Source organism: Diplotaxodon limnothrissa, linkage group LG4 (assembly GCF_057381915.1).
Source record: "Diplotaxodon limnothrissa isolate DT_005_m linkage group LG4, D_limnothrissa_male_GT1.1, whole genome shotgun sequence".
Taxonomy (NCBI): Eukaryota; Metazoa; Chordata; class Actinopteri; order Cichliformes; family Cichlidae; genus Diplotaxodon; species Diplotaxodon limnothrissa.
In genome coordinates, this window is record NC_140599.1 from 10085092 (window position 1) to 10111842 (window position 26751).

The 26751-nt window shown below is 43.7% G+C and overlaps 3 protein-coding genes across 4 annotated transcripts in view; all 3 read right to left on the minus strand.

The window, feature by feature from the left end:
• Positions 1–365: 365 nt before the first annotated feature.
• LOC146633289 (uncharacterized) lies at positions 366–3415 on the minus strand. 2 transcript variants are annotated; one of them, XM_085352121.1, is made up of 2 exons: positions 3255–3415; positions 366–2774 (listed from the first exon to the last, which is right to left on the minus strand). In XM_085352121.1, exons 1-2 carry the CDS (start codon positions 3274–3276, stop codon positions 886–888), a joined length of 1911 nt encoding a protein of 636 aa, XP_085208247.1. In that variant the 5' UTR covers positions 3277–3415; the 3' UTR covers positions 366–885. The 2 variants fall into 2 exon arrangements, with proteins under 2 accessions (XP_085208247.1, XP_085208246.1); XM_085352120.1 differs by having other exon boundaries at positions 366–2777.
• Positions 3416–4564: 1149 nt separating this feature from the next.
• ccdc134 (coiled-coil domain containing 134) lies at positions 4565–12577 on the minus strand. Its single transcript, XM_085352122.1, has 7 exons — positions 12406–12577; positions 8882–9015; positions 8600–8721; positions 7952–8036; positions 7475–7656; positions 5508–5579; positions 4565–5269 (listed from the first exon to the last, which is right to left on the minus strand). The coding sequence occupies exons 2-7, from the start codon at positions 8982–8984 to the stop codon at positions 5144–5146; spliced, it is 690 nt and encodes a 229-aa protein (XP_085208248.1). The 5' UTR covers positions 8985–9015; positions 12406–12577; the 3' UTR covers positions 4565–5143.
• Positions 12578–14346: 1769 nt separating this feature from the next.
• mei1 (meiotic double-stranded break formation protein 1) overlaps positions 14347–26751 on the minus strand; it is a 65545-nt gene continuing 53140 nt past the window's right edge. The window contains exons 27-32 of the mRNA XM_085352123.1: positions 26166–26350; positions 22758–22839; positions 22257–22363; positions 21166–21297; positions 14864–14979; positions 14347–14392 (exon numbers count right to left, since the gene is read on the minus strand). Of these exons, the coding sequence (XP_085208249.1) occupies positions 14347–14392; positions 14864–14979; positions 21166–21297; positions 22257–22363; positions 22758–22839; positions 26166–26350 (668 nt within the window). The remainder of the gene's footprint in view (positions 14393–14863; positions 14980–21165; positions 21298–22256; positions 22364–22757; positions 22840–26165; positions 26351–26751) is intronic.

A 26751-nucleotide genomic window follows, 5' to 3' on the forward strand; every position in this document is an offset into this window, starting at 1 on the left:
ACCAGGTATTAGTGTACCTAACAAAGTCATCAAATCTACACATTTAAAATGGCACAGATCTTAATTCTAAGCACCATCACATTTTTACCTAATGTGTTTGCAGAATTCTTCAAATGGAGAACCATAGTTGTACTTTTTAACCAATAAATCAACTCCACACATATGGCATTATAAAAAGATAACACAAATATAATACCACAACAAAAGGAAAAAAGAAGGCCAAAAACGTTAGTTCTTGCAACAATATTTGTATTTTTTTTATTTCACAGCAAAAACATGAACACATCAGTGAACTGCTGACTCATTTCCAGCAGATGTGTTGCCTGTATTAACCTGTGTTAATACATAACTGGATAACTCTCCCGGTTTACATATTACGTGACAATAAACCCAGCCAATCGTTGCATATCATTCATTATGGAAACTGATGAGGTGCTTAAGATGACTTTTTTCTGTTTATAATACTCACTGTATTTATTTATTTTTTTAAGTATGATGTGTGCTCAAGGACTAAAGTGTGTTTTAATACGAACCAGCAATGAAATGAACATGTTTAAAAATAAGAAACAACAGAATCAACACCCATCTAATATGTCTTTCAGTCGTCCCACACAAGTGCAAATGTCATGGATTATTCAGCCTCGGCTTGAACCAACATTTAGAATAAGAAATTTCTACCTTTTCTTTCAAAAAGTGGTTTCATATTAATACCGCATACAACTTTATTACACAGATGTTGTTGCTAGCAGTGCATCTTTAATCATTTACATCCATGTAAAAATATCCCTCACTGCAGTAAGCTACTGTGTTGTGTGGTGTTTACTTGTGAAGGTGGAAAAATAAATCTCTTACATCCTGGATTTGGACTCTACGCTCAGCCTGTATTTATTTGTTCCAGTAGAATTCATAAGACTTCTTCTCTGAGTAGGAAGCCTCCGTCGTTCCTGTGCCGCTTCTCACTTTTTCCTTCACCACTTTCACCACCAGACCACCAGCGAGGGCGATGCCGGCTGCAGCTTTGCCGATTTCGGCCACCGCGCTCAGGATGCGCGCTGTTGTCGACATGGTGCCCCACGGGTCTGATGCAACCCTGCTGGCTGCTGTTGCCACACTGGGCCCTGTTACCCCACACACAGCACCAGCGGCCACTTCCTGAGCTAAGGCGGCAGCACACTGAGGAGTCCCAGTGGCTCCTGACACTAAACTACCCTGAGCTACTCCTGCTGCTGCTGCAGTTTCAGCTCCACCGAGGGCAGCTGCTCCCTCCAGAGCTGCTCCTAAAGCAGCCCCACCTGCCATGGTGCATCCCACACCGGCCGCCACCCCGACTGCAGTGGCCCCTATGATACTAACCTGGCTGAGGGTATCTAAAGCACCTTCTGCAGGACTGGAAGCCTCAGCGCTAGCAATGGCTCCAACAGAACTACCCAGAACGCCACCTGTTGCTGCGCCTAGAGCCACTGCAGTTTTCCCCGAGGCTGCTGCCACTATGGCGCCCACGGCGTTCCCCACACCTGAGCCTCCCGCCACAGACATCCCAGCTAACTGAGCTGCAGCAAAACCAACCGAGTTCCCAACAAGAGATGCCCCAGCTGCGGCTGCCAAAGGGGCAGCCGCTCCAAAAACTGCCCCAACTGCCATGCCAGTGGCTCCAGCAGCCACCAGGACCTTAACTCTCTCCAGCACCATGGGAGAGAGCGCGGCTTCCCTCCTGAAACGAATTAGTGACGACCGAACAGATGGCCGCCGGCTGACAGCTCTGCCATGGCCCCAATGTCGGCCTCTGATCTGGTCTCTCAGCAGGCTGAAAGGACTGCTTCTGCTCTCCTTTGCCCATCTCTCCACCCTAAGATCATCTTCACTTCCTCTTTCTACCCCTTTCCTCTGGAGCTCTTGTAATCCTCTCTCGCTGCTTCCTGCTATGTCAGACTCTAAAACACATTTCCTTCTTTTTGCAAGTTTAGCTCCCTCTTCAGTTCTGCAGTTACTTCCTTCTTGGTCTTCACCATCTGCTTGCCCTCGCTCTCGCAAAATCCTATTCTGCTCCTCCCTGATTGCAGCCTCTGCCTCTAAAAACATAATGTTAGTATAAAACCCTCCGTTACTCTGCCTCACCATACTGTCTACCTTCACCAAGAGCTCTTTAACCTGTGCTGTGTTACTGGGGTCTTTGTTGTTGAGCACATGGTACCTACCCCCACACTTGTCTATCAGAGCCCTCAGCCCAGGAGGTGCAGTCATGTTCAGATATTCTTCTATCCCCATTCCCTCTAGGTCATCCCCCCTTGTAAAAAGAACCACTGTATGGTGAAATACAGCATCCTCCCCAAATATCTTGGCCAGCTCACAAACAGCCTGGTTCTCGTTGTCTGTGTATCGTCCTATTGGCACTACAAGGAGGAAAGCGTGGGGGCCAGGGGCAGAGAGAGACACGCATTTGGCAATCTCTGCGTGAATCTGCTCCACACTGAGGTGAGTGTCTCCAAAGCCTGGCATGTCAACAACCATGATTCGCCTCACTCTCCTCTGTGGGACGGCCCGGCCATCTTCTTCAGCGAGCTCAGTGTTTCCCATCTCGCAAATCTGAGTGACAGAGCTGGCGCTGACCTGTGACAGGAACTGCCTGCGGCCCAGGATGGTGTTCCCAGATGCACTCTTGCCAGATCCGGTCTTTCCAACAAGGACCAGTCTGAGGTCTTCGCTACACATGGTCTCAGAGTCGACTCCTTCCTTCTCACCCTCCATGTGTACTGGTTCCTTGTTCCCCTCCTCGTCTTCTAACAGAACATTAGGAGCAGAAAACGTTTGGCGTTAACGCTCAGACTACTGTAAATGTTTTTTTGAAATGTTCACTGCAAATGTAATGACCAATGGAAAAGCAGACAGCAACCAAGGCTTGTATTATCTCCACTTTGTGTCGTTGGGAAAGATAACAGCAATGTAATGAGCTTTGTCAAGTGAGAGCATCAGGAAGCTTCTTGCACATAAACAAAACAGCAATAGGCTAGCTACAGGCAAGAGGGACGCGAAGCTAGCAACATCCACTAGGTGGTTACATTAAATGTCTAACTTTAACACCACCCAGTGACAACATACCCTGAAACTAAAAATCAAATGTCGAATGAAGAGCTCACGCTTTAATCTCGTTAATTAGACTGCCTGCTAATAATTCAGCCTTAGCACGTTAACAGCTTTAGCTTAGCTTTCGTTAGCAAGTCGCTAACTTTGACAGAAACATCAAAGAGTGATCTTACCACAGTACAAATGATGAAACATTTCGCAGAGAGACTAAAAGGCCGTTTCTTCTCTGCATGCCAGCTTCCCCTTCATCCTCTACATGCGGCCACAGACGGGCTGAAGTCAAACTGTTCTGCCCGCATATGAAATGCAAACACTGGACTTTGTGTCTTTGATGGTTTCCTGCCCTCTGTCGGTTCATCTGCTCGACAAAAACAAATGTAGCAGGTCTGTGGAGCACAGAGGGGGTTGCTTTCAGCCGCTCTCATGTTCACGCTTGATTTGGAAGATTACTTTCTTCTTCTTTTTTTTTTTTTTTACCTCCATCCTGACACAATAGCAAGAGATTTGTGTGTCTTCCCGGGCTCGAACCGGTAACCTTTTGTTTGCTATTATACAAATTGAGTAAACGCCAAAGTGTAGAGTTGTCACATATAAAGCCCTGAATCTTTGTATAGAGTTTGTGTTACAGTTTTTCCTATTGATAAAGCCCAGCCCCGTTGCCATTCTTACTAAAAGCAATTAATTAACAGATAAAAAATTTAATGACAGGTAAATTATACAGTAAAAAAAAAGGGAACAAAAAGAGACATTTTTTGTGAATTAACAAAACCTGTATATTAAGTACAGTGACAGTCTGTATAATGAACTACCGGAGCTTTTTCTGTAATTTTATTTTTATTATTTATTTTGTACTTTCACTGGTCCAGCCGTTTAAGGTCAAAGAGGGCTGTGCGTGGCCCACAATGTAAAATGAGATTGACATCCCTACAGTATGAAGCCACATGAAGTACAAATATATTATATATATAATTTTCTTATGTATCAGAGTCACTTTATTTCATTACACGTGTTAACAAAATGGCTTGTTCATTCTGCAGCAATGATATTTTTCTCTGAATATACATATAGTTTTCATAACAGTCATTATTACTATATGAAAATTACATCAGTCTCAATTGTGTAGCTCTGAATCCACAAAACGTGTCAATTTAAAAAGGGGAAAAATATGGGAAAAAAGGTTAAAGACGAGGGACTGCTAGATGAATGGTCACATGTTGTATTTCAGGTTGACAGGATAAAAATAATGTGAAGGCTCATTAAGGCAGAAAAAACTATATGGTCAATTAAAAAAAAAATCTCAAATGAGTCCCTCAGATGGAAATAAAATAGCAGACATAAAAATGAACCCATGGTAATCTTTATCATTACGCCATCCTTCAGGCAAACGCAACATAATGATGTGTCCTTATTAATTCTGAGCAGCAGTGGGAATGTAAATCTGCCTATTCACAAACATCCTTTGAGAAATTCAACAGCTCTTAGAAATAATGAAAGATAATATTCAATCAGCGGTCGAGCCCAACCCAACCATAAACACGCCACATTTTCAAAAGGTCAAATTTGGCAATTGCACCTACTTGAAGCGTAAGGGATTTTAGATACATTAAACCGAGACCAGACACAGTACAGCGGGGGCTTCGCAAAGTTTTGAAGAAAAACGATTAGACTAAAATTAATTAATATCCCAAAGTTCAGTTACATAAGCTTCAAGTTATCAAAAATGAGTTTGCTTTAACTTCATCTCCAGAGAGTTATTTCTCTTGTTATTTTTTCCTTCCCCCCCAAATTCTAAAGAACTGCTGACTTACAGCAGCTCAGGCTTTTCTCAGATCTGGACGAACCCCCTCCTCCACTTTACATTTTTGTGTCACATTGAGGTTTTCTCTCTCTCTCGAGCACCTGGCTTTTGTACAAGTGACGGCAGCTTTTTGTTTTTCTTCACTGTCACCAGAGTCTACAAGTCAAGCCACCCCTTGTGGACTGCGAGTGTACGCGCCTTCTCATCTCCTCCTCCTCCTCTTCCTCCCTCTCCTCTGCTCTTCGCGCTCGATGAGGTGTAGCGCTATAGCTCGTTGCGAGAGCGGGATATGCGAGGGCCTTTCCTGATCTCTTTCCTCTTCTCCTCCTTCCTCCTCCTCTTCTCCTCCTCCCTCAGGATCTTCTGGAAAGCCTCGGCTGTGTGAAGCACCTGCGGCAGATAAGAAAGGGTGCGGGGAGATCAAAGTCGCGATGTGAGAGAGGCTGTGTTTTCTTAGAGAATTTCTACGAAAAACAAAGCAAAGATCTGCATGTGTTTCTACTCCTGCTGGTTGCAAAGGTGTACCCAGAGAGTCTCCGGGGTATTAAGAAAGCTGTTACCAGGTATCAGGCTAGAATAATAATGGATGATGGCAAAGTGTAGAACAGCATGTACGCAGCGTACTCACATCATCTCTCTCTGTGCGGTACGGGTTTATAAAGTCTGGGGATTTCTCTGTTATTCCCAGTTCCTGTGACATCTGCAAGGTGAGCAGAATAGGAAAGATGGCAGAGGAAAGAAAAGAGGGGGAGATGATACATAATGCTTGCTTCAAAAAGAGCTAAGAAACGTCACACCACTTATGCTACAGCTAAGAAGCGCTCTGATGCAATTTAAACCACATTCCTTGTGAGTATTAGAGCTCATTCTTCATTATTTACCGCTCATGGAGGTGGATGAAATAGAGACGAGGGAGTCGGAAACCAAGCGTGGGGTTAAGCGAGGGTCGAACGCACACTTTTAGGACGCAAAACTGCTGCTGCTGCTGCTTCGAGCCTCAGAATTAATCCACTTCATAATCCTCTTGGCACATTGCTAAGGTCACAGATTAATCCTGCAGGAGTTTAGTTCATTAACCCGCACATTAAACAAGGAAACACCAGTTAGACGCCTTTGGTCTTTAAAGTTTAAAAGGCCAAATTTCAATTTCTACAGAAATATCTGACACGCTGGCTGACACTGATGACTGATAACTCCACACTTACATGACATGAGATTGCATCACTCTTCAAACCCACCAGGTTTCCAGAGAACTGTCACCCTTTTTTTTAAAGTCATTTTTTCCTGTTTGGTATAGCTAATGATGCACAGATGGCACTTCTGCTGAAAAGATAACCTCTTGTGGTTTATGAGAATGTGCCTTCTGTTTAACGTGTGGCTAAAACTGATCTAGAAGCCACTGAGCAGCCACTTTGAAATGCAGGTGGGCAGTTTGGGCAGTTATTGGGAAGCATTATCTAAATTCATTTAAATTTCAATAGCGAGTGGGAGATAAGAACTGTATTTATAGAACAAAACAAATCTGGGGGAAAAAAAACCCTCGATATTTGAGTATTGTTTTCCAAAATAAAAGGTTCTTTCCACCCTTCCATCCCTTGCCATTTACCCAGGCCCACCTCCCTCTCACCGGCCACTTCCTCCAGCTCTTCTGGGGTGACACCGAGGCGTTTCCAAGCAACTGGCTCCTTTTTAATGTGGAGGAGTAGTACCTCTATTCTGAGCCCCTCCTGAATGACCGCTCTCCTTATCCAGTCTGTAAGGGAGAGCCCTGACACCTTTTGAGAGAAAGTTCATTTCCACCCCTTCTATCTGCAGTCTCATTCTTTCAGTCGCCACACGGAGCTTGCGGGCACAGGTGAGCGCAGGAACGTAGGTGCTCCGATAAATCGACAGCTTCGCTTTTACGCTCATCTCTCATTTCACCACAGTGAAGCAGACTCAGAGTCTACATCACTGGTGATGCCAAACCGATCTGTCCGTCAAGCTCGCCTTTTGCTCCCACTCGTGAGCAAGACCCTGAGATATTGAACTCCTTCTTTTAGCCAGTGCAGCTTTTTCGCTTCTGGAGATATTAATCTACTACCATCGCACCATTATTGTTGCTTTTGCAAGAATCTATAGATTTCAGAATTCGCTGAGCCTTAAACACGCTGCCAGGGATAAGGCTGGATATTAGGAGCCGAAGAATCACTGTAAACCTCAACTATTCTTTTGCTCTGTGCCAGACACATTTACATCACTGTGCTACGGTTTGTAACGCACTGTTTTCTCGCTGTGTTTTGAATATTTCCATTATATCCTCCTGCAGAGAGATGTTTTCTTTTCTAATCCAAGGCGTGAGCTGAAGCGGCGGTATGCAATCACTGCAAGATCAATCACGCTGAATCTCATGAAACTTAGTGGAGCACTGGCAAAGGAAGAATTAGGTAGTTAGATTTTGATCTGAATCATTTTCTTTCAGCTTTTGCAACAACTCTCAGTCTTCAGCGAGACGTCGACAAATCTCTTCTAAATCCACACGATCGAAATGAGAAAAAGTGAAACCAGAAACATTTTTTTTGACACCCTTAATAAAAAGGCTGCGGCAGGTCTTACAAGTGTGAGGACGTGCTGGTGGGCTCCTCCTGTGAAAACCCCCGTCTGGTTACAGAAGTTCAGCCCCCAGCGCAGCAGGCCGCTCCAGTCGGTGTTCCGGTCGTAGTAGTGGTGGACGATACGGGGGAAACGCAACGCCACGTCGCCAAAGAACGCCGTATTCTCCACTACGTGGGAATAAGCTGCAGGACAGAAACAGAATATGAATATGCACATGTATATAGCACACGGTGAAAATGATGCTTAACAGAACAAAGGGAGGAAAACAGCTCAAGGTTTTACTGGGGGAGCACACTCAGACCGCACTGAAGGGGATAAAGATGGGATGATGAACACCAGGCAGAAGTGGGGTTTTTTTGAGATGGGTAACAGAGCGTAAGACAACCCAGGCAGAGGTGTTGGAGACAGAATCAGTGTGTGAAAAACACTCGAGAGCAAGAGAGAAGGCAACAGCTGAGATTTAAAAGCGAATCAGACCTTCTTTGATCTTATCGTCCATGGGGAAGGGGTCATCGGGCTGCATGTTGGCCGCAACCAAGACCTGTCGGGAGTCCTCCAACACCTTAAGAGAGAAAGAGAGCTCAATCTCCAGGGTTATGTACTCCCATCTACGTGCTACGATTGTTATTCTTATGACATTTTACACACCACCTCCCACAGACGTTACAGTCAACGCGTGATCTGTGTGGACACTGCACAGAATAGATACGCTGGCTCACACACACGCAGACGTATAGAAGTGCTGACAATGTTTTGCAGCCCCCGAAGGTCGACTCTGCTCGTTCTCCTTGAGAGCGATGCAGATACACGCATAGCTGCCCGCTGGGAAATGGAGGCCTACAGTAAAATCACAGCTCCCAGTCTGGTGCAAGTGAATGGCACCTGTAAGCAGCATGAATTCAGATTCAAATGAAAAGCGAGCTCACGCGCTGCTGAATGCGGTGGATTTTAGAGCTTTTGATTCTCTATTGAGCTACAAACGTTCTTATCCTTCAATTTGCTGGAAACACCAGGCAGGTCGAGCTTCAGAGCGCCTGCTCTCTGATGCTAGTGGCCTTGTCTGTGCTTGACTTGCTGCTTCCCAGGCACTATATGATGTCTTACACACACACATACACACTGTACCTTGAAGAGCCCTTTGAGCATGATGTCTATGATCTTGTACTGCTGGTTGATGTCGTTCAGCTCTACTAGATTCTTGAGTGCATTCAGCTGATCTTTCCTCTTGGTCTCAAACAGCCGCTTGTCTGACAGGAGGAGGTCAGGAGGACAAACGCTCTCTACATCAAGAGAGACACACCCGTGAAGATGCTTAAGTTCAACACTTAGTGACTTGCACACACACACACACAGACATCAGCGGACAGCATTTGGCGGCAGCTCTGCACGCCGTCAGCAGAAGGATACAGATCTCCAGGTTGGAGTCGTGTCTCGGTCGGTGCGTGTCGGAGTCTGCCGAGCTGAGTGCGGCAGCGGCGAGCGCCAGGACCACTGCACCCACACTCCGCATGGTCAGCAGGGGGTGGCAGAGAGGCACTCTTCTGAAAACAGGGATGATGAGCCATCAGACATTGTTCCACAGCAGAATATTGTCACACAGTCGCCTGATTAGATCCTTTCAGCTTGCCTGACTCGCTATGCTTTCACATGGAGCCAGCAAACACAGCTTTCTTCTCCATTCATTCATTTTTCTCCTTCCAGAGCTACTAGATGGGCTCGTGCTCTCTCGTGTGATACTTGTGGAATATGTGAAATACGGAGACATGTTGGGGATAAGTGGTCAATATAGAACACCAGAGGGTAGCCGGCATTTGAAGAGGGCCTCCGTATGTTCCTTTTAAGACACATCTGATGTCTGGCACTTGCATAATCCCCAGAGGAGCTTTTACAGTCTCTGTAGCAGGTGCCCGGTCTGCTCTTGCCCGTCCTCTGCCCTCTCTATTCAAAAGCGGCGGTCTTCTATATCATTCTGATCCTGTCGCAACTGTCCCCGTCCTCCAAGGCTTTTTTCTTTTTTTGGTACGTTTCAAAGGGAGGCATGAAAGTGAGAAGATAAATACAACAGCTAAATATAGGACCTCATCAAAGGAGGATTCGATGCGAGCCAAAAAATAAAGTTTTTTTTTTTTTAAAGAAAACATTAGCAGAAAACAGAAGTAACTGGAGGCAGGGAGAGGACATGTAGATGAAAAGCTACAAGATATAATTCATCTAATCCATGCATAATTTAGCAGGGGCTCCATCAATGATACTATCAGAGGGATTCAGTGGGGTACAGATAGGATGGAGGGAGAGTAATATTAGGAGAAGCAGCGGGGGGGAAGAGGAGGAGAGGAGGGAGGGGCGTTGGAGCGTTTGGAAAAAGGGGGTGGGGTAGAGGAGTTGGAGACCCTGAGGGAAACAACAGCTTTCCTGGTGAATATTTCATCTACCTTTTGCTAAGGCACAGCGGTGAAACCCAAAGACACACAGATGGGAGAACTAGTGCAAGATAGAGGAGGCGGCTGTGGAATGACAGATAATGAGCACGGGATACTCGATTTCTGCGCTGACTGGATTAATCTTTACAAACCCGGGGTGCCTGTTCTCAAATCTCAAGGAACGGGAAAGGGAGCAAATGTTTCAGGGCGTGAATATTAATTTAGACTAAAGTGAGCACCCTTAAGAGAACTTGCTCCAATCAGAACAGGGAAAGAAAGAAACCCCATCTGCTTCTCAACGTTGCCTGTACATCTACGGCACGCTGATAACGCAGACAAACAATGAGCATTTCATACTGACTCATTCTTCTGTTTAACGGCAGCGTCGGTGTATTATTTCCGGAAAAATGAAAGCAGATTTTTTTCCCCCTATTTCATTTTGGCTTTCCCTGCCAGTCTCTGGGGTCATTTATTTTAAAAATAAAACTCAAAAACAACTTTGTTCATACGGAGTCAGCAGAAACCGGCGTTCCTGCAGACAGCTGAGTGAAGACAATGTTCGATTAAGGCCAATTTGTGCATTCTGAGAACATCTTTTGGGTAGCTTCCCAGCTTTCTGAGAAATGCTGCACTAAATATCCTTAAGTGCTGGTTGAAAGCCTCAATATTTCTCGATAACAGCCAGAGACGGGTGGGGGTTCTCTTTCTGGTAGTAGCAGCAGCTTGTCGGGTTATTTGATGTTCCTGTGTGCCTCCTAGCAGGCAGCCATGTAGCTCTGACAGATATTTATGAGGGAAAAGGTCATCACCGTCAATACGCATAACCAGGAGCTGCTGATGTTTCCGCACAGAGGGGCAAAGTGCTGAGGCCGTAAGAAGTGATGTAGGAAGGGCATTAAGGCAGGATCAATCATTTATAATGTGGCACGGGCAGTGCAGAAGTGCATCCATTAACTGTAAACAGGCAACCCTGATTACACAGGATGGGCACGTCACTAATTCCAGGGCACTTGGCTCGGTCCTGAGTGGAACTGAAGGGAGTGTGAAGCACAAAACTATGCAAAAATCATCATCTGCTGACATTAATGTTAACTTTAAGCTCCCCTTAAAAATGATGCTGCTCTGTGAGAGAGAACTTACACAACAGTCATTGCCTGCATCCCTGCACCCCCAGCCTGTCTTACTACAGGAGTAAAACCAGCTGAGGGAGGGAGTTCACCTGGCCATCGCCATCATGTGCTGCTCAAAAGGGATCGTCAGATCCCTGCAGGGGTTCTCATCGGTCTTTAACCAACCCTTTTCTTTTTTTGGTGCACATATAAACAAAATTGATCTCAAAGCAGTGCATGCACTAGAACACTGTTAGGACAACCCAGCTGATCTGCAAAACGCTTTCTTTCATATTCTCCCCTGCTGAGTCCTGGAATGAAGAAACTTCAGGGGAGATGTTCAGCATCCAAGGTGGGAGGCTCGGTTCCGAAGCCGTCTGTCCCTCTGGCACTCGAGCTGGTGAGATGTGTCGGGGAGGTCTGGAGGCAGAGGCAGAGTGGTTCTTGCTGAAGTCGTGTGAGCCCACGTAAATCTCTTGGCTTGGAGCTGCTAGCAACAACCTCTTTGGGGCAAAGAGGCTGAAGTTTGATTTCCTGTGTGGGAGATCCAGGTTCCAGCTTTGTCAGTAAAGTAGGTTACATTATCTAATCACACGTGAAGAAGAACCGCTCTGACTGTATTGTTGAAAACATGTATCCAATTTTCACCAGTGTGATGAAAGATGATAATCTTCAATGAAGGAGGAGAAAGAAGTCCGACCTGCAAACAAGCCTGCTCTGCAGCATTCATTTCAAGAGCCACAGCTGACCCTTGAGGTGAACAGCGCTCCAGAGAGGATGGGAAAAAAGCAAGATGCCTTTCAGACAGCTGGATGTGCAGCAGGAGTGGAGCCCGGTTCCCCTCAGGCTGCCAGCCTGCTGTGGGAGGCTTGAGGTTCAAGGACTGACACATCATCTCTCTCTCTCTCTCTCTCTCTCTCTGCTTCCATCCTAGAGGCTCTCCTTCTGTCATCATTCATACAGAGGGACGGACATGCGTAATGGTGATGGTGGATAAAGACTGTCACATGCACCATCAGCTACAGATTGTTTACGGTAATTGATTGCATGTCCCCTACCTGACCTGGCTTCCCACAGCTGCACGGCTGCCTGTACCCAACTACTGAGCAACTATTTATATTCTAAACGGAGAATTACACGCTTTTTGTATCTTGGATGCACGGCTACAAACAGTGGTATTATACACCAACATCTCAATGATATACAACTATTTATAGAAGACTTCCCAACTAGGGGCTCACTTTTGTAAATTAAGTATTTAAAGTCGACAAATCGATGCCTCCTGTCATCGCAGCTGTACGCTCCGGCGGATCCGCCAGCCAGCCAGCGGCCAGCACAGCAGATCCCCCGGCAGATAGAGCTCTGCTGGACACTTCAGCCACCAAACTCGAGGTCCACTCACCGTATTGTAGCGAGAAACGACAGCGCCACAAGGCAGCGATTAGCGAGCGGCGTTTGCTCCAAAGTAAAGAGTGCAGTTGAACCTTCTTTATCTCCGCTCCGAACGTGAACAAAGACAGAAAAAGAGCTCGGCTCGCCGATGAGGTAGACGGGACAGTGAGTTTGCTCTCCTCTGGATCCTCAGGTGACAACAACGGAGGTGGAGGCGTTCATTTACATGCGGCTCTCGCTGCTCCACTCTGCCAGTGCCACGATCGCACCGGCTGGCTCGTCTTGGACGAATGACAGCGAGCGGGCGCTAAACACGGAGGAGGAGGAGTGCGGTTTCCACACGGAGGAGTTAGAGGGAGACACCGCCAGAACGTGGGGATAAGGGGCTGCGTTCGGTTTATGCTCAGTTTCCCCGGGGATTATGATGCTGTCCAGCCACTCCCGAGGTATTTTATAAAGATGGCAGCAGGGCGGAGTAAGCGAGCATGTTAGGTAGTTTATTTGCAGCTAGGGTTGGCTATGCTAATGAAAACTTGCCTTTCTGGAAGCTGGCTGTGACAGCAATTTAAAAGTCAACTGGACGTCAAAAGGGACTGTGCGATCATATAAGAACCCCACCATTGCCACTTAATGAGCTGCCAGTGAGAAGTAAAGAAACACACTGGAGCTACCCGATGGTACAATGAACGATTGATTTTCTTGCAGTAGCCTAAAGCCTGAGAGCCCATCAGTGGCCATACAGTTCAAAAATAGACCACAGGAGACGTTTTACCCTGCAATTATATCCCACATGGCTCTCAAGCACTTCGCCGACAGCTGCTCTCTGGCAGCTTGTCCACCTCACAACCACTGCCACACACACCAGTGGTCTACAGGGAGTCGTACTCCCATCACCTGACAGCTTTGAGAAGGTGTGGATGGGGTAGAGAAATTCACATTATTGTGGTTAAATCCTGGCAGAAGAAACTCTAGGTGGGAAAGCGAGAGAGTTAATTCCCCGAACAGAGCTGCTCACCTGCAGCTTAGACAGTGTTTTTTTTATTAGCAGTGTCCTGGTCTAAAAAGATTCACTCTCTGCCTGTAATAAGCTGTTTTAACATTTCTCCTTTAACGCCTTCTAATTGGCTGCCCCCGGCAAACAGACGGTCTAGATAAATGCTAAATGGACTTGTTCTTATATAATGCTTTGCGACTCTACTCTAGCACTCAAAGGGCTTGATACAACATGCTTCATTCAGCCATTCACCCCCTTTCATACATGTACTTTTGTCTACGCCCGGTGCTTTCTACCTAACATTCACACATTCATATCCGATGAACGCATCAGAGAGCGACATGGGGTTCAATATGTTGCCCAAGGACACTTAGGAATGCAGACTAGAGACTAGAGCACCCTCTGATAGAACCATCAACCTTTCCATTATTAGATGACCAGCTCTACCAGGCTTCTGTGTTCACAGTCAGAGCTCTGTGCCTGAGATGACCATATTAGGCATATCCTGAGTACTTTTTTAACCGTGAGCACCTGGTTCAAAGGGGTTAATGTATATATGCTTAATATATTTTAAACTTTGGGCATGCTTTATAACAACAATAACTACTATTGTAACATTGCATATATGATGGAAATATGTTAAAGTACAAAAATCATTTTCTTAAGAGGAAAGGTTGATTAGCTTGTCAGTGCTACCACATCAGACAAAAAAGCAGCAACGTTGACCTGTAACAAAAACAAGTGATTTATTGATGCACTTATAATTCAAGATGTTTGTTTTCTTTAACACTGCTGCAAATATGAACTAGCTTCTATGAACAAATGCATGCAGTCAGTCAGATTGCTAGAACGCTGTGAAACTACAGGTTGTATTGTTTTAGGAGCACAACAGAAACAGTCAAACAAACGGATGCAACAAATGAGCAAGGTGAAGAACTTTCAAAATCGATGTCCTGTCTAAAGCACAAAGTCAGACAGGCAGAGGGGCACGTCTCCAACATGTCTGAAGATAAGCGTCAAGGAGCAATGAGCAAAGTGAGAGGGGGCAGTGGGCGTGAAGATGAAAGATAGAACATTTAAATTAAGAAACAAATTGAAACTGCTACCAGCTTTACTGAGCCTGAATGCACTGTGTTTTTAATGAACTACTATTTCCACGTATATGTTGTGTATTTGTTTATTATTAATATTAGCAGAAAAATGTAAGTAGAGTAGAGGGAGTCAGCCAGCATGACAGATGACATGCTGACTATGAATGTACAGTAGAGCGTGTGTTGTTCAACACAGGCATCTATTAAACTGCCAGTGAAAAATCAATGAAGATGCTGATGTTAAAGTACGAGTTTCCTAATGTGCTTTACTGTGTGGGTTACTGCTTTCTGCAGCACTTCCTGCTTACAGAGGCATGTTCAGAGGCTGTTTGTGTTAGCAAAGTTCAACGGTGTGCATGTGTTTCACTTCACGTGAAGGATACAGGACATCGTGGGACTGACTGTGTCTGCAGCTCTCATCGGGCTCTCCGAGTTCCTCTATCATGTTCTTCACTTTCTGCTTGTGTTCCTCTCTGGGTAGAAGGTCTCTGCTCTGGATCTGAATGAACAAAAGAGGAAAAACAAAAAGCTTCCTAGGGTTAGAAGGACCTAACACAAGAACCTTAAGATCTTGAATTTTGAAATCCATGAATCCATCCATTAATTTCTATCATTTAACACTGAGTCATTCCCAAGCCAGCTGAGACCCAGGATTCTTTCCAGCGAGTCCCAGGCCTCCTCCTGGTAGGACATGTTTCGCAATATCTTGCCTCAGAGGTGCTCAGGAGGCATCCTAGTCAGATATCCAACCCACATCAACTAGCTCCTTTTGATGCGGAAGAGCAGGAGTTCTACTCCGAGTCCCACTTGAATTACCAAGCTCCTCACCCTATTTTTAAGGGACAGCTCAGCCAACCTTCAAGGGAAAATCATTGGTTATGGATAGATATTCTGTCCATAAAAACTATGAATGGAGAAGTCCAGGACCAAATGGAAATGAGTCCCACTTATTGCCAGAAATATGAACCAAGCTATCTCTGCAGGTGTACAGGGACCGAATGCCCTGTAACAACAGGCCAAACACCCCATGCTCCCAAAGCACTCCCCACAGGATACCCCAAGGGATGCACAGAAAACCCGAAAACTTCTGAAAACAACATAATATAGATTTTACAGGCATTCCATTATAATTATTTCCTTTTTAAAATTATTATTAGTGGATTCCACTAAAATTGCTTTGGATGAAAGTTTTTAGAATTTTTGCCTCACAGGGATTACTTGCACATAAACAGGAACTCATTATTTGAAACTTTGCCCATGTTACACCTCCAGCATTGTAAAAATATATAAATATGTATGACAGATGATAATGAAAAGCATATTAAGTTTGAAAATCTGTATTTCAGCTGTCATAAGCATATGCACAAGCAGAAAATGTGCATAAAGCAGCAAACAGGACTTCAGTGAAGATGCAGATGTGTACTGTAGGCAACAGGGAACAGTGAAAGTTTGCCACAAACAGCAACAAGAACAGAAATCTGGGAGAAAAATATTCACAATCAATAGAAAACTTTCCAAACATTCAAAGTTTGCAGAGTTTTCCCTGCAGTTATGAGCAACCCCAACACAGAAACAGACTCACGCAGCAAGATTTACTATTCGTCGTTGTTCATGCGGATACAGCCAGAACCTGGCCTGAGCTATAACTGATCAGCTCTCTGCTGAAGCCAAGGTTCAGAGACTTCTCTAAAGATCATTTCAAAGTATGTAAGGGAACCCCGACACGTATGTGAGTGGGGTTTTTTAAAGTCAAAGTCAAATCAGTTTTATTTGGCAGCAGCTGCTGCCAGTGGTGTGTTCAGGATGAGATGGAAGGCAGCTTAAAACAAGGGCTGAAAACTGATAAAAGCAACAGGTGAGGCAGAGGTGGAGCTAATAGGATCAATACAATTGGGAGCATTAAAAAAGGAAAGGAGGAAACAAATAAATTCACTGGGGAATGGAAAAAGCTAACAAGTAAATACTATGCCTGTATGTATTCTTGCTCACTCCTAACACTCTTCAAACATGTCCACAACCAAGGTAAAGTTCAGATTTCTTAATGACCACTTTAAATTAAACTTGAAACCCAACTTGGGATGGAAATGAACCGATTCCCACCCAACCCAAGGGTTTTTGTAATTTTGTGCTAACAACTACTTAATGTATTCTATCAGGCGATTGTTTCCATTAACTGTTTTTACAAAAAGGAAAACAACCTCAAAGAGTTTGGTGCACTATGAAGCACAACCTGAATGATGCAGCACCTTTGCAAGAACTAAAGCATTTGTGTGCTTCAAAGACTTGCACTGAAACATTTAAGACCTATGCAAACCGAAAATAGGACAACTTTATTCTGTGCATAAGTTTTGAGAAACTCCTCATTTCTCTTTTATTTTGGTACAAAAATGGGAAATGGATGCAGTGATTCATTGAAACACGTGAAAACATTTATGTAAATACAGTATATAAGGTAAAAACAGAGTCTGTACGAGTCTAATGAGCTTGAAAGTCAATATTTGGTACGACCTTCATTCTTTAACACAGTCTGATCTCTCTTAGGCAGCTTTCTTGTCATTTCTTTAAGTAGTCTTCATTAATAGGCTTCTTGAAGGATATTCAAAGCTCTTCTTTGGATGTTTCTGCCTTTTTGTTTTGTTCTCTGCTTAATAATGCTGAGGTCCAGACTCTGGGGAGGCCAATCCATGACTGATAGAGTTCCACTGTGTGTTCTTCTATCCAGGTTTGCTTTTATTGCATTAGCAGTGTGTTTGTGATCTTTGTTATGATGCAAAATTAAGCCGTTGGCAGTCAGATGGCATTGCAAGGTGGATCAAAATTTAATGGTGTTTTTTCTGCGTTTATAATTCCATCAATTTTGACAAGATCTCCAACACCACTGGCCAAAATACTACCCCAAACCATGACAGAGCCTCCACTGTACTTAACAGGTGGTTGTAGACACTCACTTTATAGGATTGATGCTCAGTCCAATTTCTTCAGCCTTTTCTTTCTGTTTCTCTTCATTAAGAATGGCTGACAGCCACCCTTCCACTGAGACTATGTCTGATAAGGCTTCAGTGAACTGCAGATGAATCAACTGAAGGTACAGATGCATCTCTGCAGTCCTGTGCCAGGGTCTTTGCTGGATTTTATTCCTCTTGTTTCTTAAAAACACGACTTTCAGACACTGCTCATCTGCTGTAAATTGTTTTTTAAATCTGAAACTTGTTCTTTTGTCCTCCACTTTCACAACTTTTTCAAGGACTTACTGCAAACATTGTGGAGATAAGTTTTCAGCTAATGCCTCTTCGGGAATCATCATGAAAAAAATACTATTTTATTCCTGTCAAACTGTCTTATCTTTGGCATTTTTCATAGATTCAACTAAACAAGTGGAACAAGTTATCTGTTTTTGCAACAGGCTGCTACTAACAAATGGCCTAAAGATACAATTTAAATAGATTCTTTGCAAAGTTGTCTTTTATGTGCAGACACAACACTGGTTCATCCCTTGAGTTTGGTGCTTGAATGATTCATAGATCAGAGTGTTAGGATATAAAAAACCCCAATTAAAACAGTTCTCTGAAAATGGTCAAGTACAAGGACTGGACTGAAAGTGAGTGAAAAAGTAACCAATGTCCAAAGAAAAACTCGAAAGACCTTCAGAAAGCCTGGAGACTATTGCTCTAGAGCACTTTGAAACATTAGAGAAAGCGAAATACAAAGAAATCAGGTGGCTCAAGATTTCGGTGCACTCCTTTATTTTGAAGACCTATTCATTAGAAATCTGTATTTAGGACTACTTGGGAACCAGGTAGACTGAAAAATGTTGACTGGAAACAACAAACCAGGGAATGGAAGCTTGCAAACAGAAAAGGTGATATCTGCTGACTGTATGTGCATGCAGGCACACCGGTGCTCGTTATGTCAGCTTTCATGGGGAGGAAACAAGAAGCAAAACCAGTGATCTGAGAATAGATCATTTATAAATATGCACTTCCTTGTGAACTGAAACTTCACTTTAGTCCAAAAGCTAGATGAACAAAACCTCTGAAAACTGTGAAGCTCATCTGTGAAAATGTATGTGAGAGAAGAGCAGCAGAGATGCCAGGGGACAAAAATCACACTGTTTGTGAGACCGTTAAGAGAAATGCGTCACATTGAACCCTGCCTACCCTAACCTGTGTCACTGACTTAAAAAAACACACATATAGATATACAGACACACTCACACACAACCACACACTCATACACACCTACACAAGCCACAGACGCATGTATTCACACACTTCACGATTGCCTGGAACACAGTGCACTGGGAGCTGCAGTGTATGCCATCATTCTGTCACTCCTCCGACTCTGAGCCACTTTCAGAACACCAAAAGCATTTCTGGTCCTGCACACGATGCCATATTAGAGCTATGCAATCTGATGTGGCCCCTAATCTTGAGGCGAACCCAACTGAGATTTATGCATTTGCAGCAAAGCTAACTAGGGTAACAGGAATATTCACCTCACGCGGACCGCACCCCCCCTCCCCCCCACCCGTGCAGAGAATACACCATCTTGAGACCAGTTCAGACATAATAAGAGTGATTTGGCAAATGATACTAACGATACAAAGAGCTTGTGCCAGTGATCACAGTTGAGGAGAGAGAAAGCACAGTTGTTTCCATCAACTTCTTTTTTAAACTCAGTTCACCTCTGTGATCTGTGGGGAAAATAAACTGAGTAATTTCAGCTATTCCGCTAACATCTGTTTGGCTGGCAAACAAAATTATGCTGCAATCTGCAACACAACAATATGATGGGTAGAAAAGCTCTGCAAATAAACCACAAATATTTCTGTGCCTGTCAAATTAACATAACTCCACCAGCTCGCTCTTTTTTAAATGTCACATGTCTGTCTGATCCGGTCCAAATTTAGTCCATCTTTCCTGGAATAAACAGAGTACAGCCATGAAACCCAGTGTTTTAAAACACTCTTGCTATACGGCCCAACAGCTTTGATATTTGGTTAAAATGTAACAGGCTGTCACAAACACTTGAAATCATCCACGTTTTCAATCACGTTCTACACTGGATTAAGCGTCTATTTCATTTATGAATATCTAAGGTTTGATTCTGTCACACTGTTTGTGCTGCATGGCGACCTTCTTCCTGCAAGCCTGTGGCCAAAGAAAGCATGACTCAAAGCAAGAAGGATCTCCGTTAAAAGCTGCTGGTCGTCTGAGGAGATTGTGAAGGTGTTGATATGAGTGTAAATGGTTGTTTCTCTATGTGTCAGAGGCCATGCACTGGTCCAGTACCCACTGAGATGCTCCTGACCCTATCTGTGATAGAAAAAGGGAACTGAAGAGATGTCCTTTTACTTCTCAAGCTGATTAAGACATTTTTATCTAAAGGTCTTTTCAGCAACTTGAAAAGATGACTTTTAACCTCTCACTTTTCAGACAGATCTACCAATCATCCAAGTCAACCAGTCATTTTTTCAATAAGTCTTTTGCCATGTTGGGAAGTTTGATTGGTCTGCTGTGCTCTGGGATGGAGAGGAGAGGCCCAGACTGACACGAACTGCAATCATATTGTTAGCTCACAGTTCAGTAATCAGTTTTACACACACAACAGTTACTTAAAAATATAAACCTAAGTTTTAATTAGCCACTGAAGATGCATTTATGCTTTATAGCATTTATGGTTGGGTTTGGCTGTGAAAAGACGAGTGGAGCAGGATGCTCAGCGTTTGTCTTTGCAGCAGGAGACTCTGCAAAGTCATCTTTAAAATAACGACCAGGAGGGGAAAAAAGAAATGTCTACTTAGAGGCAAACTGATTTTATTGTAATTTAATGCTTCGCAGTGATAAGATTTAATACTTGGAGATAAAGAGATGGCAAGTTAATTCTTTAGAGTTTGGCTTTCAGGAGGTAGTGAGACAGTAATCATTTGAAATCGCACCCTGGCTTGTCAGCTCAAACTGCACTTAAACATTTACACACTGACAGCCTAAATGTTTGCTTAGGTGGTTACCCGGGTTGCAAACTTCATAACAACATAAACTACACATCGGGAGAAAAATTCAGCAACACACGCTTGCTTACCACAGAACGACTGAGTGATGAAAAGCGTGCAAAGGCAAAATCAACATCACAATGTGTGATGAATATTATAATTATTTGAATAATTCAGTAGGCTTGTTTGTTACTTTTCTTCAATCTTTTTCCTGCTGGGAGTCGTGATTAGTCGCTTTTGCATTTCTAATGAAAAACTGATTTTCACCTTGACTTGAGGTGGAATGTATTGTGATTCATGCTCGTGTGGGGCGGGCTCGACTTATTATTTGCCATTTGCTGCTTTTATGTATTGTACATGTTCTAATCTAAGTCAAACACAAACATTGGTCATGATCCAGATTTATACTCGATTACTTTTTGAGATGTTGAAATACGTGAAATAACTGTTTCAACTGCACAAACCTACCTGGTCTTCCACAAACACATTTCCCCTCAGTACAGTCTGCTTGTTTTGATTTTCACAACATATAAATACAAACTGATTCCAGCTAAAACTGAACTTTGTATGATTCCTTTTCTAATTAATTCATTTGAGGAATGGACAGATCCACAGGTAACTGAAGGCCTGTTGTTGTGTGATTATCTCCTATTTTATCTGTGTGAGCATACGTGTGTGTGTGCAAAGGTTTACCTGTGTCAGCAGCAGCCTCAGGGCCTGTTCTGCTTCCTTGCTGAGCTCCTTCACCCCCCTCCTCTCCACTCCCTCCATCACCTGGAGCAGGTCAGGCTCCCGCAGCACTGGTGTCCCGCTGTCCTGCAGCAGCTGCGGAGAACACAAGCACAGATGCAGAAACACATGTACACGTACGCATGCACGATCCTGCACAGATGTACATTACTGTGCAGTAAAAAAAACAAACGCTGCTCTAAAACCATTAACTTGATTATCATATTAAACCTCGGGGACATCAGTGTCAACAAGTGCACTGGAGAGGCAGCAAAAAGACAACCTCCAATAGGTGGTGGTGGCCACAGGCTGCTCCTGTCTTTGTCCCTCCTGACTGATTTTTATTTTGTTCCGCTTTTGTTAAAATTAAGAGTCTTTCATAAATAATGGCATGAATATTTTTTTTAATTATCATTCAAACACACCAAATAAGTATTTGCATTAACTTTGCATTGAAAATAAGTTCTCCTCAGTACACATGACTGATTGGTTGGCTCATAGTTTGGGACTTTTTCGGTTGCTTCTACCTTTCCATGTAATCCAATGATGTCTGGAAAAATGTGAGCAACACTGTTTCTTTTCCTTCTTAACAACCACTGTATGTTTAGGTTTGTGGACAGTGAATTTCAGACCAAGTGAAAAACAAGCTAAATATTTAAAGTGTTTAAACTCGTGTCACAGTGCTGCCTAACTCCATTAAATCTGCTTCCATTTTGTTTATTTGTGTTGGAAGGACAAAGTCACACGCTGTCCCAGATTTTTCACAAAATGCTTTAGGTCAGACATTTTTAATGCAGCGGGAGGCTCACAGGGCTCCAGCTGACCAGTAGTTCCAAGTAATCCCACAGTTCCAACCCCGAGCTGAATGAATAATAAATAAAGTGAGCTTACAGACATGGTAATGACTTTTCTTTTATTTTGATTCGCTGTATTGTGTCAGGATGGACTGCACTGTATTCACTTGGATGTGATCTAAATGCTTCTTTGAATACTTCTGCTATCAAATATTTATTACTTGGATTTGTATTTGTGTGTGTGTTTGTAAAGCATCTTACAAGTATGATGAATCTGAGAATGGCAGGGTGCAGAAGGCAGCTCTGTCCTGAGCTGAGCAGGCTGTGGAGGAGGAATCGACTCCATGGCTGACACACCACATGCTTGGCTGCTCCACACACACACACACACACACACACACACACACACACACACACACACACACACACACACACACACACACACACACACACGCCTTACTTAGATCCACTCAAGACAAACCTGTTGTTGCTGCACAGATATTGTCCGAATAAACAATGGCATGTAACCTTCACATATGCTATTTCAAGTTTAAGTTACAAAGTAAAAAAAAAACAACTCAAGACTTGCTGTAAATTCACTTACAGTTGCTTTCCACAGCTGTACATGTCATACTCATAAAACACTGCTGTTTCTCAAATCTCCTTCAAATATATACATTTGCAGTTTTTCATTTCTTTCTCTGTGGACGTGTGCACATTATCCTCACTCACTCCCTCTTTCCCCATCTCTCTGTTTGATACCTGTAGCGGGACTCTTTCTCTGAAGGAAGCCCAGCAGGGAGCTCAGACAGTTGACTGAGGCTCGCAACAGCAACTCGTGCTTCTGAGGAGAAAGAGACACATTGAGGTAAAACATGAGATTCGCAGAAGAAAAAAAAAGAAAAAGAAAAAATATCTCTCAGCTTTAAAATGTCAAATCGCTGCAAGCCAGGGAAAGAGCAGAATGTGAAACGTGTGCCTGTGTGCTCTCGCTCGGCAGAAATGGGCGCGATGGCAGCAACAGATGAATTGGGGGAAGAAACACAGATATCTGCTCTCCAACAGACGGAGATGCAGTCAGCAAAAGAAGGGGGGTAAGAAGGGAACACTAGAGAGAGTGACTGAGTGATGTTTTAATAATGCATGTCTCTCCCGCAGTGTCAGGGCTTACACTGAGCACTATGTAGTGTCCAAAAATACTGAAGTAGGCCACGGAGATATATAGATGACAGTGGAAAGTTGGACTATAATCCATAAGCAGCGAGGAGCAGAAAGCTGAAGAAAGGAGTCAAGAGGATGAGCTGGAGTGAGCGCGAGGGAGCTGAAGTGTGCAGAGGTACGAGAACGCTTAGATGAGAGGAGGGCAAATGAGGACAGGAAGATAAAAGGAGAGGTTAAAATGAGAGCTAAGAACAAGCAAGGAGAAAGGGAGAGCAGCGCAGAGTCGAAAAAAGTATGTGTGGGAGAGGGACTCTGGAGCTGCAGTGAGTCTTGCTGCTGCTGAATCGGAGCATCGAGAGGAAAGACAGCAAAAGGAGAGGAGGAGAGTGGGGAACTCATATCAGCTGCTGAACAGCAGACTACAGAGCACTGAACCATAGAACTGAAACTCAGTTCAGCACTACAGCTTCTTACAGAGAGAGGAAATGCTGCTAGTGTGGAACCAGAGGCTGGTATACTGCAGCACAGAAGAAGAAAAAAAAAGTGCGGGCCTGACACAGAAACCACCCAACAGTTCCACATATACAATACAACAGAATAAAATTACTTTATTGTCCACATTAGTGGAAAAATTGTCTTTGGATCATCAAGTCAATCGATTCAAATCAAGCACACATTCATACATATAAACATGTGAACATTCAATTCCATTCAAAATACATCACATCATCTTATTCAGTATATTAATTGCTTTATGGCACAAATGATCCCTTATATACCTTTTTAATAGCTAGAGGCCTCCTATAACTCTCATCCTACAAGAAAAGCCTATAGAAAATATTCTTCATGATTTCTTTGACAAAGAAATCATCTGCTACTCTTTTGGGTTAGTCATACTTTAGACCGTTTGTTTCACCACCAACATGTAATAACAATGTAGAGACGGACGTGACTGCACTGGATCCGTGTGCAGTGCCGCAGTGCTAACTGTTAAATCAATCGGCATCTCATTTCCCCACACAACTGCGCTTGTGAAAGGCAGGTTCACTGTCATTATGTAAAGATTTTAAAGATTACCTTTGTGTTACTTCTGCTGTGGGATAAAGGGCAAAGGAGCGATGGGGGGGAGGGGGTTTCATAACATGAGCATTTAAGTTGTCATTCATATATTCTTTATTGTATCCGGCGATAGATCGACACCGTTAACGCATTTGTGAAACCATGTGCGTGCACACTGGTGTTTTTATTCCATTTGCTGCATATGTGCATGCGATTTATAGAAGGCGTGCAGCTTTCTCCAGTTTTTCATTATGTACCTCTTGCTCACAAAGCCACCATTAAAGACACAGTTTTACAATTAAATGTCCTAGACCAGCTAGCTTAGTAACAATTGAGACAGCACACTGGGTACTGCAGCGCTCGAGCTTTCATTATAACACAGGGATTTACTGAACTAGCTTGTTATATTAATTCATACCCTCCATAAGCAAGAACTGGGAAATGCAACGCTGCAGTGAAAGTCTTTCTCTCTCGCGCACACACACACACACACACACACACACACACACACACACACACACACACACACACACACACACACACACACACACACACACACAAAACATAATTACTACTTTTTCAACCATTACTTCAAATTTACCCTAAATGGAAACCTACCCTGAAATGTATGACTTACATCATCAAGAATTATCCAGACTCCAGAAGCGAGGCAGATTTACACCCACACAACATGAGTAATATAGTAATCTTTTACCACTGCAGATTTTACATGTGCTTCATCACACGTCCCCTGCACTATATGGGGCTTTTGTCATTTTCTCTAACTTGTGCCTTCTTGTCTCCTCTGCCTTCTTTCCCGTGACCTGAAAATCAATCTCGGTGTGCCATCATGAAGGATGTCTCAACACCTAAAATGAATCAGCAGGAGAAAGGAATGAGGAGAGAAGAAGCTTTGCTGGAGAAGTTATGATCCAGGATATGACATGTGTATCCTATGTGGAAGTTTGTTTATGCTCGATGCAGGGAGGTGTGACAGGCAGCTGGAACACGGAGGAGGAGGATTCCACAGATAAGTACACCTTCATGCTAAACTACGGGGAAAAAAGTCTGACATCTGCACGTTACTGACACACTGAGCTGGTCTGTGCACGAAGGAAAGATGGAGGAAATGATGTGCAAGGAGGTTTAGTAAGGAAAGGAAACAAGGATGTACAAGGCAAGCAATAAGAAGGGGGCCGGTGTTGGTCTCTTGTTATCACTGATTACAACAGATGATAACAGCCTTTAGAGCGTGCCAGCAGGTAGGGGAGGGTAACGGCCTAAAGGCAATATGCATGAGCCTGATAATAGCCATTCAGCAGGCTGATAACAGGCAAACTGGATATACAGACAGACAGAGGACAGCTTATAACAGGCAGATATTATTCAATCCCTGCAATCAAGCAAGATGGCATACGACATGTTTTCCCAGTTGATTTAAAATGCAGAATATAATCCATGGAGTCAAACCCAGGAGAAAGCCACAACTCCAAACCGCTGAACCACAAGGGAGCGTGATACAGAAGACATAGGTAATATATCTAACTATATAGTGAAAGTTTTAAAGTAGTAGAAAGCTGTTAATTCTGGAAACTGATTGGATTACTTCCATCAAGAAGGCTATGTGATTGGCTTGGTTTGGTCTGTTTGTTTGTCTCTTTGTTAGCAGGTTTGCTCAAAAAGTTGTGACACATTTGCAGGCAAATTTTACCACACCACCTCTAGGCTAAAGGGATTAAAATGATTTACACTCTGGATCCAGATCCAGAAATTTGGGAGGAATTCTTTAACAATGGCAAAATTAAACGTTTGGCCAAAAACCTGTGAATCACTGTCATAATGTTCTCAAGAAAATGTTACAAACTGAACCGGATCCAGATAGCTTTTTGTACCCATACACTCAAATCACCATATCAATACAAACCTACTCATATTCAAACATGCTAATACCTGCAGAAGGAGTCCACTGAGAGCAATTGAGAGGCACTGCGCCCCTCTGGAGCCAAGTGGGTACAAAGCACCGTCTTCAACCCCAAGAGGTCTGAGCCCAACCAAGCCAGGACCAGAAGTCAGACACACAACTTCCGATGCCAGGTCAGTATCAAGCAGAGCCTGCAGCAGCCTCAGGTAGCTGACTGGGAAGAGGGAGATAGAGGAAAATTGTAAATGTCTGAAAAAGCAGAGCAAATAAAGAGAATGATGGAATGTCTAAGCAAAGGAGGGTGAAAGAAAGAGAGAAGGAAAATAAATGTGGAAGGCAAGGCCACAGAAGAAAGAGGTCCACAGCACAACAGAAAGCAGCGAGTGTGTGAGTAAAAACTGAAAAAGATGGTAACAATCATGGAGCAGAGGGTGCAAGAGTACAGCTGAAAGGAACTGAGAGCAATTTTTTTATAAGAGACGTGAGAGAAAGAGAGGGCAAGAAGTTAAAGATGTCAGTGCCAAGTACATAGAGAGAGAGTGCAAGGCAGAACGAAGTGAAGGAAACTGAAGGAAGTTCAGCGAGACCCAAGTAGTGATGGAGAAAAAGCGAACA

Excerpts from the sequence above, each read along its gene's own strand:
- LOC146633289 (XM_085352120.1), bottom strand. The coding sequence starts at position 3,276 with ATGTTTCATCATTTGTACTGTG. Across the intron at positions 2,778-3,254 it reads GTTTCATCATTTGTACTGTG|AAGACGAGGAGGGGAACAAG; the intron begins GTAAGATCACTC and ends ATGTTCTGTTAG.
- ccdc134 (XM_085352122.1), bottom strand. The coding sequence starts at position 8,984 with ATGCGGAGTGTGGGTGCAGTGGTCCTGGCGCTCGCCGCTGCCGCACTC. Across the intron at positions 5,580-7,474 it reads ACCAGCACGTCCTCACACTT|ATGTCACAGGAACTGGGAAT; the intron begins GTAAGACCTGCC and ends CTCACCTTGCAG. Across the intron at positions 5,270-5,507 it reads ACCGCACAGAGAGAGATGAT|GTGCTTCACACAGCCGAGGC; the intron begins GTGAGTACGCTG and ends TATCTGCCGCAG.